The sequence below is a fragment of the Monodon monoceros genome, unplaced genomic scaffold, assembly GCF_005190385.1.
Source record: "Monodon monoceros isolate NGI ecotype Baffin Bay Population unplaced genomic scaffold, NGI_Narwhal_1 Contig174_ctg1, whole genome shotgun sequence".
NCBI classification, from domain to species: Eukaryota; Metazoa; Chordata; class Mammalia; order Artiodactyla; family Monodontidae; genus Monodon; species Monodon monoceros.
The window spans coordinates 1,609,769-1,622,802 of NW_021697627.1; the positions used below are offsets into that span (position 1 = coordinate 1,609,769).

Below are 13,034 nucleotides of genomic sequence, written 5' to 3' on the forward strand. Positions count from 1 at the left end.
TCCGTATTTCTGTCCTTAGTCTCCTCTGCTCTGTGACCATTTCTCTAACTTTCCTTGTTTTTCATACTTTTGACAGACTTGAGAAGTAATGTGCAGGTATCGTGTAGAACATTTTTTATTTTGAGTTTTCCTGAAGTTTTTCTCATCATTAGACAGGGTTTTAGGGCTTCGGGGTGAAGACCACAGATGAAGGGTCTTTCTGGTCACTTCATACCATGGGGGACAGAAGAGCAACCTGACTTATCACTGGTAATGACCTTGATCTTGTACTTGACCTTGACTATCTAGCCAAGGTAATGCTTGGGCTATTCTTGTTGATGTCAGGGTGGCCAGAGGATGGTAGGAATGCCCAGGGGACGATGTAGGTTGAAGGGCCAATGGGACATCCAGATGGAATCAGTGGCAATGGAGGTTCGTCTTTCAGGGGAAAGATCTGTGACAGATACTCACTCTAGTCACCTCCCAAGTGCCATGCAGACTATGGAAAGGGCATCAACACCTGGTCATCATTCTCCAAGCAACTCATTATCTTCATTTTGCTCCACCCTCCTCATGGCAGTGTTTTATTTCATCCAAGGATAAAACACCTTATTGATCAAACACCTTTCAGAATTTAGAATGACACTGCTCCCTCACAATATCAACACCTTTATTTGAACTGAAAAATGGAATCCCATATTTTGGTAGACAATAGGTCTAATCTGGATTTTGGATCAGACCATGGGGACTAGGGATTGGTTTTTACAAGTTTCATTATATACTGCACATTTTTCCATCAATATATCTGAATCTGCTGGTCCAGTACTTCTGCAGAAATATACCTGATATATGTATAATCCATACATAATATGCTGATAATGAAATGATTTGCCAGGGCTCAGCATATGAACATTTTGCGTGGCGACTTTAAAATAGGTGCAGAAGTATGCTTTTCAAAACTATTTAAAAATAGTGGGTACTACACTAACAAACGTAAGGTAGATAGCTAGCGGGAAGCAACCGCATAGCACAGGGATATCAGCTCGGTGCTTTGTGACCGCCTGGAGGGGTGGGATAGGGAGGGTGGGAGGGAGGGAGACGCAAGAGGGAAGAGATATGGGAACATATGTGTATGTATAACTGATTCACTTTGTTATAAAGCAGAACTAACACACCATTGTAAAGCAATTAAACCCCAATAAAGATGTTAAAAAAAATGGTACTAGAGGAAAACTTTTGAAGAAGTGTGTTTGGTTCACCATTCACGTTTAACATCTGAGTTTGTATGGAGCTGATTATAGACTAAAGATAGTGTATAAAGAGATGAAGATGGGATACCAAGAGTGAGCATAAATTGGAATAAAATTGGAGGCAATTGAGAGAAAAGCATGGGAAAGCATCCAGTAGAATTAACAGCTTACTTTCCTGCATGTAGTGAAACCTATTTTTATCATCGCATATATGTGGAATCTAGAAAAATGGTACAGGTGAGCCAGTTTGCAAGGCAGAAATAGAGACACAGATGTAGAGAACAAACATGGACACCAACGTGGGAAAGCAGGGCTGGGGGGAGGGTGGTGGGATGAATGGGAGATTGGGATTGACATATATACACTAATATGTATAAAATGGATAACTAATAAGAACCTGCTGTATAAAAACAACAAAAAGCTGGGACAAAGTAAGAGAGTGGCATGGACATATATACACTACCAAACGTAAACTAGATAGCTAGTGGGAAGCAGCCACCTAGAGGGGTGGGATAGGGAGGGTGGGAGGGAGGGAGATGCAAGAGGGAGGAGATATGGGAACATATGTATCTGTAAAACTGATTCACTTTGTTATAAAGCAGAAACTAACACACCATTGTAAAGCAATTATACTCCAATAAAGATGTAAAAAAATAATAATAAAAAAATAAAGGTAAAACACTTCAACTTCATAAAAACTAAAAAGAAAGACAAGCTTGTACGTTTTCCAAATCGTGCTTTAGATAAAGCAGATATATATTTTCATATGTAATAATGTCCCTTCTTTACAGACAAAGCTGTATTTAAACAATAATGCACAGGATTAACACCACAACACATTTTGTATACAGTGAAACTAAACTGCTCAGCATTCTTCCAGGGCCACATCACTGGGATTTAACCACTCCACAGAGGAGCCGAGCAGAGTCTGAAGTTCATTTGATAATTCAACCAAATCTAGTAGCTCTTTGCTTTCAGGATTGAAGGCTTCCAGGTCTTTGGGGCAAGAGAACAAGAGACTTGCAGAAACCTGCCTGTAAAACTCTGACTCTGCGACTGTGACAATTTCAATATTGGGAAAATTGCAGCGGAATACACAGGAGGACATTTTCAATTTTTTAAGCACATCTGAAAGCAATAACCAGTTTCGTGGCCTACAAAATAAAAAAGAAAGTGGTTCAAGTTTCTGGCAAAAATTACTGACTACTATCCTGAATAAACCCATCTACAGCCATAACAAGAGCCAATAGCTTTTTCTAACTATACCCATCATTGACCAATGCTCTCTTATCAAAGTAAGGGAAAGTATTTACTTCTAGTATGAGTAACTCAGAACTCATCTGGTTTTAAGAGAACATCTAGAGAAGGCCATCTGATTTTTAGAAAGCAGAAGGAACATCTTAATGAGATTCATCAAATGTGCTTCTCACTACTCTCACTGCTAACAAACGGGTTAATTCCTATTCACTCAGCTCTTATCACAATTCAAGTTATAACTCTCTATGTGTTCCACTATATTCACTGAGGGAAGTCTGTATCCCAACCCAAGAGGATTGATTACAAACACCTTTTCTGATCCCTCTTCCTACCCCAACAATAGAACACATTTTAAACACACATTACACCACATTTCTTTTCACACATGCCACACACTAAATTTCATCTCTTTCGGGATTGATGGTTTTTAGAAGCAAACTGTGACATTCTTTACATGCACAGTGCAACACAACTTTATGTTTTCTGTTACTATAAAATTTCACTGTTTTAATGGCATATATACTTTTATTTATTAAGTACCTTTGTTTACACAGCAAAGGATTAATCTCTTATGTGTATATGGTATATAAAAGCCCATGAATACATGATTTTTCTAATCCTACACGAGAAGGCAGATTATCAATACACTGTTACACACTTCGTGTGCCTAAGGAGTCCCCTATGTTGGGAGCTCCTAGGACTCTTTCCCAAAGATTTCGTGACCGAAGTCTCCAAGGGAGCAACTATTCTGTGAAATTCCACTGAATGACAACTTCAACACTTTGGGCCCAGGGTCTTATTTGCGTTGGTGGTGTTCTATTGAAGATAGTTTATACTGTGCTATGAATCTGATCCCCACTGTGTATAATTAATCTTTTCCAGAAATTTTCATTAAGTGAGGTTCATGGAGAATTAGAAATCATTCACCCACCCTCATCTGCTTAAAAGGGGTTTTAGGTCCTGCTTCCCCAAGAAAACTACTGCAAGCTATTTTTCAACTACATGATATATACATCCTTACCTCTGAGCAACAGACACTTGGATGTTATAACAAGGTAAGAGAGGACTATCTGAAAATTCAAATTCAAACACATCGCTGAAAGCCTTATCCTCATCATCCTCATCCTCTGGTCCTGGAGGATCTGTCAAAACATTAAATACAGCCTTTTTATCTGGTTCTAATGCAGGTAAAAAGAAAGAAAGGAGTCAGTAGGCTCTACCACATTTCAGCTCTCAATAATTAAACAATTCTAAATAAAAACAGACAATTTCCTAATGATCCCTGCTTACAGTACCCATCACCCATCATCCCCTCACCCATACCAGGGAGAAATATTCTGTAACTCATTCACTTCCTCATTCACTTCCCACTGAAAGAAAAATGTGGAGGAAAAATGTTTCTCACCACATACAGAGCTTCCATAGAACTCCCAAGGGCCACCAAGTTTATCATCATTGTGACCCTGTAGGTCCTTTAAATAATCTAGAGAGATGACAAAATAAAAGGGTTTTTTAAAAAAATGTTAAAAGTAATAAATGATTTCAGCAGAGTTGCATGATACATAGTCAACATACAAAAATGAGTTGCAATTTTATATACTAACAACAAACAATTCAAAAGGGAAATAAAACAATCTCACAGTAGCACTGAAAAAATACTTAAGAATAAACTTAATAACGAAGGGGCACCTAAAAAAAAATGGTTCTGAAGAACCTAGGGGTAAGACAGGAATAAAGACACAGACCTACTAGAGAATGGACTTGAGGTTATGGGGAGGGGGAAGGGTAAGCTGTGACAAAGTTAGAGAGTGGCATGGACATATATACACTACCAAATGTAAAATAGATAGCTAGTGGGAAGCAGCCGCATAGCACAGGGAGATCAGCTCAGTGCTTTGTGACCACCTAGAAGGGTGAGATAGGGAGAATGGGAGGGAGGGAGATACAAGAGGAAAGAGATATGGGAACATGTGTATATGTATAACTGATTTACTTTGTTACAAAGCAGAAACTAACACACCATTGTAAAGCAATTATACCCCAATAAAGATGTAAAAAAAAAAAGAGACAAAGACTTGTACACTAAAATCTACAAAACTTAGCTAAAAGGAATCTAAGAAGATTCAGATAAATGGAAAGATATCCCATGTTCACAGATTAAGCAGACTTCATTGTTAAAAATGTCCATACTACCCAATGCAGTCTACAGATTCAAGGCAATCTTTCTCAAAATCCCAGCCTTTTATTTTTTATTTTTTTGCAAAATTAGAAAAGTCTAATTCTAAATTCACGTGGAATCTCGAGGGATTCTGAATAGCCTGAGTAATCTTGAAAAAGAACAAAGTTGGTGGCCTCACACTCCCTGATTTCAAAACACACCACAAAACAAAGTAATCAAAACAATACAGCACTGACATAAAGACAATACACTGTCAAATAATCTTTGACAAGAGTGCCAAGGCTACACGTGGAGAAAGTCTCTTCAACAAAGGGTGCTGCGGGAACTCCCTGATGGTCTAGTGGTTAGGACTTCGTGATTTCACTGCGGTGGCCCCGATTCAATCCATGGTCAGGGAACTAAGATCCCACGAGCCATGTGGTGTGGCCAAGAAAACAAAACAACAGCAACAAAAAAACGATGTTGGGGAAAGAATGAAGCTGGACCCTTACCTTACACCAAATGCAAAAATTAACTCAAAATGGATATAATAAATACCTATCGCCATAAAAACATAGGAGGAAAGGTTCAGGAAATTGAATTTGACCAACATTTCTTGGATATGACACCAAAACACAGGCAACAAGAGCAAAATCAGATAAATCTGACTACATCAAACTAAAAAATTTCTCCGTATCAAAGGAAATACAGTGAAAAGACAATCTACCGAATGGGAGAAAATACTGCAAGTCTGACAGGGGTTTATAGCCAGAATATAAAAGGAACTCCTGCAAGTCAACAAAAAACAAATAATCTAATATTAAAATGGGCAAAGAACCTGAATAAACATCTCTCCAAAGAAGATCTATAAATGGCCAATAAGCACATTTTCATTAATTAGCAAATAAAATCTATAGTAAGATACCACCTCACATCAATTAGAACAAAAAACAGTGAGTGAGAGTGAGGATCTAGAGAAATTAGAAGTGTTGCAAATTACCATCTAATTTTTAATTTAAAACATTTGTTAAACTTTGTCATTCCTATTCTTTGAAGTTACCTACCTGCCAGAAACATTTCCATAAGTTTGCTGTGAGTCATACTCATGACAGTTCTACCGGAATACGTGGCCAAAGTGGGGTCAGCACCATAGGAGAGAAGCAGGCGAACAATATCCAAGAAATCACTCTCAACTGCATCATGAAGAGGCCTAGGAAGAGATGCGCAGTGGGATTAACCTTGTGTACACATACTTGCTTCTGGAGTAGTTTCATTTAACAATAAGCAAAAATACGGTGTGTGTACTATGTGTGATAAACCTCCTACATGGAATATTTCACCAAGAAAGTATGTACTTTCAAACCATTCTACACAAAGGGAAACTGAGGCATGATAACTGACCCAAGATGAAATGATAAATTACTATTAGTTCTGTATCAGTCATTTATAAGACAGGTGAACAAACAATTTCAGAAATAATTCTCAAATGAAAATCTATTCTAGTCCAAGACCTAATTCAAGACAAAGATGAAAATATTTTGAAGGAATTTAACTAATGACAGACTGTATAAAGATAAATCAGAGAGAAAAAAATCCCATCGTTATGGAAGCCAACAGAAGTATCAATTGTTACACAATTTTTTAAAATACCTACTCCATTTTAAAAAGAACCAGGGTACAAGTATCAGTGATCAGTGAAAATTTCTCTTGGAAGCTGGGCTCTAGGAACTTATAGACATTAATGATGAACTCTCTGCCTCAGAACCTCAGTGACTGAAGGGGAGAGAAGAAACAGGGTCCAGAGTCAGCCCAGAACCAGAGTCATTATGGTGAGTTCTCATGAGGATACAGACTCCTCCATCCATTTGCACTAGGGGATGAAACATTGCCTGCATTCCCAACCTGAATGGGTAGTAATTTGAAACTATAAAATACCACAAACATTTCAATTTTGCTTATAACTGTGAGGAGAGCCCTAGTACATTGCCTCTTGGTAGCATTTCGTGGACACAAGCACAAACTTGGTCCTCAGGCCAATAAATTGTGATCATGTTGGGGATGGGGCCAGGTCTGAGGATGTGGGTTATGACATCAGGTTGTACACAAAGCCAACACAGGTCTATACTCTGTACTATTGGCACTTGAAGATCATATATATTTTGAACACAGTGATTTAAAGAAATGATTAAAGAGTTCAGTGTCTTAAAACTTAGCACTACTATTTATTCATATAGCCCTTGATTATTTCAGGGACTAACCTACGGGGGCGTTGTACGACTGACCAATGTTTTATGCCTTGACTCTAATAAGCCATCTGAGGAGAAGAAATAAACACACAGAAAATTAAGAAGAAACAATAGTGCAAATTGCCAATAATGTGCAAGAGGAGGCCCCAAAACAAAGGCTGGTACTGAACGTTGGAGTAGGAGCTTGCAATTACTGAGAGCAGGCATAAAGTGTGGAGAAGGATTATGGAGGCCAAGCATACCTCATGGAGCAGAAAGTTTCTTCTGCTGGACACAGCGGAAAGGTACGTAAATTCAGGGTGGGGGGGCGGGAAAGTGGTCAAAATAATGTCTCGTTGCCCTGAACTGAACTGTATCTTACTTTTTATTGGTTTTGAACAGTGAAATAATTTAGTTACTGACTTTTGGAAAGAAAAAAACTGAAAGGCCAAGAACTAAAGTGGAAATGATCAAGGTTTTTAAAAACAACAGTAAGTAATAATATTATAAAATCAGAACAATAAAATTAAGAGTCCATCACTGAAGCATCCCTAACTGGCCTGAACAAGCACACACGTGCACACATGAATACACAAATACACTTAACTTAGAAACCACAATCAATCCTATGAGGGTAACTACTTACAGAATGCTTTTTTTTCTTTCAATTTTTGAATTTTATTGTATTTTTTAATACAGCAAGTCCTTATTACTTATCCATTGTATACATATTAGTGTATACATGTCAATCCCAGTCTCCCAATTCATCCCACCACCACCCCCATCCCCCGGGCTGCTTTCCCACCTTGGTGTCCATATGTTTGTTCTCTACATCTGTGTCTCAATTCCTGCCCTACAAACCAGTTCATCTGTACCATTTTTCTAGGTTCCACATATATGCATTAATATACGATATTTGTTTTTCTCTTTCTGACTTACTTCACTCTGTATGACAGGTGCTAGTTCCATCCACGTCTCTACAAATAACTCAATTTTGTTCGTTTTTATGGCTGAGTAATGTTCCATTGTATATATGTACCAAATCCTCTTTACCCATTCATCTGTCGATGCGCATTTAGGATGCTTCCATGTCCTGGCTATTGTAAACAGTGCTGCAGTGAACACTGGGGGGCGTGTGTCTTTTTGAATTATGGTTCTCTCTGGGTATATGCCCAGTAGTGGGATTACTGGGTCATATGGTAATTCTATTTTTAGCTTTTTAAGGAACCTCCATACTGTTCTCCATAGTGGCTGTATCAATTTACATTCCCACCAACAATGCAAGACGCTTCCCCTTTTCTTCACACCCTCTCCAGCATTTATTGTTTGTAGATTTTTTGATGATGGCCATTCTCACTGGTGTGAGATGATATCTCATTGTAGTTTTGATTTGCATTTCTCTAATGATTAGTGATGTTGAGCGTCCTTTCATGTATTCGTTGGCAATCTGTGTTATCTTCTTTGGAGAAATGTCTATTTAGGTCTTCTGTCCATTTTTGGATTGAGTTGTTTATTTTTGTCATATCGAGATGCATGAGCCGCTTGTAAATTTTGGAGATTAATCCTTTGTCAGTGGCTTCATTTGCCAATATTTCCTCCCATCCCGAGGGCTGTCCTTTTGTCTTGTTTATGGTTTCCTTTGCTGTGCAAAAACTTTTAAGTTTCATTAGGTCCCATTTGTTTATTTTTGTTTTTATTTGCATTACTCTAGGAGGTTGATCAAAAAAGATCTTGCTGTGATTCATGTCAAAGATTGCTCTTCCTATGTTTTCCTCTAAGAGATTTATAGTGTCTGGTCTTACATTTAGGTCTCTAATCCATTTTGAGTTTATTTTTGTGTATAGTGTTAGGGAGTGTTCTAATCTCATTCTTTTACATGTAGCTGTCCAGTTTTCCCAGCACCACTTATTGAAGAGGTTATCTTTTCTTCATTGTATGTTCTTGCCTCCTTTATCAAAAATAAGGTGACCATACGTGCGTGGGTTTATCTCTGGGCTTTCTTTCCTGTTCCATTCATCTATCTTTCTGGTTTTTTTGGCAGTACCATACTCTCTTGATTACTGTAGCTTTGGAGTATAGTCTGAAGTCAGAGACCCTGATTCCTCCAGCTCCATTTTTCGTTCTCAAGACTGCTTTGGCTATTCGGGGTCTTTGTGTTTTCATACAAAGTGTGAAATTTTTTGTTCTAGTTCTGTGAAAAATGCCAGTGGTAGTTTGATAGGGATTGCATTGAATCTGTAGATTGCTTTGGGTAGTAGAGTCATTTTCACAATGTTGATTCTTCCAATCCAAGAACATGGTATATCTCTCCATCTTGTATTATCTTTAATTTCTTTCATCAGTGTCTTATAATTTTCTTCATACAGGTCTTTTGTCTCCTTAGGTAGGTTTATTCCTAGATATTTTATTCTTTTTCTTGCAATGGTAAACGGGAGTGTTTTCTTGATTTCTTTCACTTTCAGATTTTTCATCATTAGTGTATAGGAATGACAGAGATTTCTGTGCATTAATTTTATATCCTGCTACTTTACCAAATTCATTGATTAGCTCTAGTAGTTTTCTGGTACCATCTTTAGGATTCTCTACGTATAGTATCATGTCATCTGCAAACAGTGACAGCTTTACTTCTTCTTTTCCGACTTGGATTCCTTTTATCTACTTTTATTCTCTGATGGCTGTGGCTAAAACTTCCAAAACTATGTTGAATAAGAGTGGTGAGAGTGGACAACCTTGTCTTGTTCCTGATCTTAGTGGAAATGCTTTCAGTTTGTCACCACTGAGAATGTTGTTTGCTGTGGGTTTGTCATACATGGGCTTTATTATGCTGAGGTAGTCCCTTCTATGCCCACTTTCTGGAGAGTTTTTATCATAAATTGGTGTTGAATTTTGTCAAAAGCTTTTTCTTCATGTATTCAGATGATCGTATGGTTTTTATTCCTTAATTTGTTAATACGGTGTATCACACTGATTGATTTGCGTATACTGAAGAATCCTTTGCATCCCTGGGATAAATCCCACTTGATCATGGTGTATGATCCTTTTAATGTTTTGTTACATTCTGTTTGCTAGTATTTTGTTGAGGATTTCTGCATCTATGTTCATCAGTGATATTGGTCTGTAATTTTCTCTTTTTGTAGTATTTCTGTCTGGTTTTGATATCAGGGTGATGGTGGCCTCGTAGAATGAGATTGGGAGTGTTCCTTCCTCTGCAATTTTTTGGAAGAGTTTGAGAAGGATGGGTGTTAGCTCTTCTCTAAATGTTTGACAGAATTCACCTGTGAAGCCATCTGGTCCTGGACTTTTGTTTGTTGGAAGATTTTTAATCACAGTTTCAATGTCATTACTTGTGACTGGTATGTTCATATTTTCTATTTCTTCCTGGTTCAGTCTTGGAAGGTTATACCTTTGTAAGAATTTGTCCATTTCTTTCAGGTTTTCCATTTTATTGGCACAGAGTTGCTTTTAGTAGTCTCTTAGGATGCTTTGTATTTCTGCGGTGTCTGTTATAACTTCTCCTTTTTCATTTCTAAATTTATTGATTTGAGTCCTCTCCCTCTTTTTCTTGATGAGTCTGGCTAATGGTTTGTCAATTTTGTTTGTCTTCTCAAAGAACCAGCTTTTAGTTTTACTGACCTTTGCTATTGTTTTCTTTGTTTCTATTTCATTTATTTCTGCTCCGATCTTTATGATTTCTTTCCTTCTGCTAACTTTGGGTTTTGTTTGTTCTTCTTTCTCTAGTTCCTTTAGGTTTAACATTAGATTGTTTACTTGAGATGTTTCTTGTTTCTTGAGGTAGGCTTGTATAGCTATAAACTTCCCTCTTAGAACTGCTTTTGCTGCATCCCATAGGTTTTGGATCATCATGTTTTCATTGTCATTTGTCTCTGGGTATTTTTTGATTTCCTCTTTGATTTCTCCAGTGATCTCTTGGTTATTTAGTAACGTCTTGTTTAGCGTCCATGTGTTTGTGTTTTTGACTTTTTTCCCCTGTAATTCATTTCTAATCTCATAGCCTTGTGGTCAGAAAAGATGCTTGATATGATTTCAATTTTCTTAAATTTACTGAGGCTTGATTTGTGACCCAAGATGTGATCTATCCTGGAGAATGTTCCGTGCGCACTTGAGAAGAAAGTGTAATCTGCTGTTTTTGGATGGAATGTCCTATAAATATCAATTAATTCTATCTGGTCTACTGTGTCATTTAAAGCTTGTGTTTCCTTATTAATTTTCTGTTTGGATGATCTGTCCATTGGTGTGAGGTGTTAAAGTCCCCCACTATGATTGTGTTACTGTCGATTTCCTCTTTTACAGCTGTTAGCAGTTGCCTTATGTATTGAGGTGCTCCTATGTTGGATGCATATATATTTTTAATTGTTATATCTTCTTCTTGGATTGATCCCTTGATCGTTATGTAGTGTCCCTCCTTGTCTCTTTTAACATTTGTTATTTTAAAGTCTATTTTCCCTGATATGAGTATTGCTACTCCAGCTTTCTTTTGATTTCCATTTGCATGGAGTATCATTTCCATCCCCTCACTTTCAGTCTGCATGTGTCCCTAGGTCTGAAGTGGGTCTCTTGTAGACAGCATATATATTGGCCTTGTTTTTGTATCCATTCAGCAAGCCTGTGTCTTTTTGGTTGGAGCATTTCATCCATTCACATTTAAGATAATTATCGATATTACCATTTTCTTAATTGTTTTGGGTTTGTTTTTGTAGGTCCTTGTCTTCTCTTGTGTTTCCCACTTAGAGAAGTTTCTTTAGCATTTGTTGTAGAGCTGGTTTGGTGGTGCTGAATTCTCTTAGCTTTGCTTGTCTGTAAAGCTTTTGATTTCTCCATCAAATCTGAATGAGATCCTTGCCGGGTAGAGTAATCTTGGCTGTAGGTTCTTCCCTTTCATCACTTTAAATATGTCATGCCATTTCCTTCTAGACTGTAGAGTTTCTGCTGAGAAATCAGTTGTTAAGCTTATGGGAGTTCCCTTGTATGTTATTTGTTGTTTTTCCCTTGCTGCTTTCAATAATTTTTCTTTGTCTTTAATTTTTGCCCATTTGATTACTATGTGCCTCGGCATGTTTCTCCTTGGGTTTATCCTGTATGGGACTCTCTCTGTTTCCTGGACTTGGGTGGCTATTTCCTTTCCCATGTTAGGGAAGTTTTCGACTATACGCTCTTCAAATATCTTCCTGGGTCCTTTCTCTCTCTCTTTTCCTTCTGGGACCCCTATAATGCGAATGTCGGTGCGTTTAATGTTGTCCCAGAGGTCTCTTAGGCTGTCTTCATTTCTTTTCATTCTTTTTTCTTTATTTTGTTCCGCAGCAGTGAATTCTACCGTTTTGTCTTCCAAGTTATTCATCTGTTCTTCTGCCTCAGTTATTCTGCTATTGACTCCTTCTAGAATATTTTTCATTTCAGTTATTGTATTGTTCATCTCTGTTTGTTTGTTCTTTAATTCTTCTAGGTCTTTGTTAAATATTTCTTGCATCTTCTCGATCTTTGCCTCTATTCTTTCTCCGAGGTCCTGGATCATCTTCACTATCGTTATTCTGAATTCTTTTTCTGAAAGGTTGCCTATCTCCGCTTCATTTAGTTGTTTTCCCGGGGTTTTATCTTGTTCCTTCATCTGGTACACAGCCCTCTGCCTTTTCATCTTGTCTATCTTTCTGTGAATGTGATTTTTGTTCCACAGGCTGCAGGACTGTAGTTCTTCTTGCTTCTTCTGTCTGCCCTCTGGTGGATGAGGCTATCTAAGAGGTTTGTCGAACCCTTTTTATTAACACCTTCTTAGGTACAAATTTTCAAATAATTTCTCCCGTTGTTTTCCCTCTTACTGAATGTATCCTTTGACAAGTAGAAATTTAGATAATCCCATTTATCTGTTTTTGCTTTTACTGCTTCTGCTTTTGATGTCATATCCAACAAATCAATACCAAGTCAAATGTCATAAAGCTTTATCCCTAGTTTTCCTCTAGCAGTTTTATAGTTTTACGTCTTACATTTACATACCTAATCCATCATAAATTAACTTTTGTATATGGAGTAAGGTAGGGATTCAACTTCACTGCTTTGCATGCGGACGTGTAGGTTTACTTGCAACTGTGGATGAAGAAATTTGTCCATCCCATGAGCAATCTGGCCACACCTGCAGAGCCTCATTTGACTATA

The 13,034-nt window shown here is 37.6% G+C and overlaps 1 protein-coding gene across 1 annotated transcript in view; it reads right to left on the reverse strand.

The window, feature by feature from the left end:
- Positions 1–2,094: 2,094 nt before the first annotated feature.
- LOC114891678 (BCL-6 corepressor-like) overlaps positions 2,095–13,034 on the reverse strand; it is a 43,791-nt gene continuing 32,851 nt past the window's right edge. Inside the window, exons 8-11 of the mRNA XM_029215926.1 lie at positions 5,709–5,854; positions 3,892–3,969; positions 3,508–3,664; positions 2,095–2,383 (exon numbers count right to left, since the gene is read on the reverse strand). Coding sequence (XP_029071759.1) covers positions 2,095–2,383; positions 3,508–3,664; positions 3,892–3,969; positions 5,709–5,854 — 670 coding nt within the window. The remainder of the gene's footprint in view (positions 2,384–3,507; positions 3,665–3,891; positions 3,970–5,708; positions 5,855–13,034) is intronic.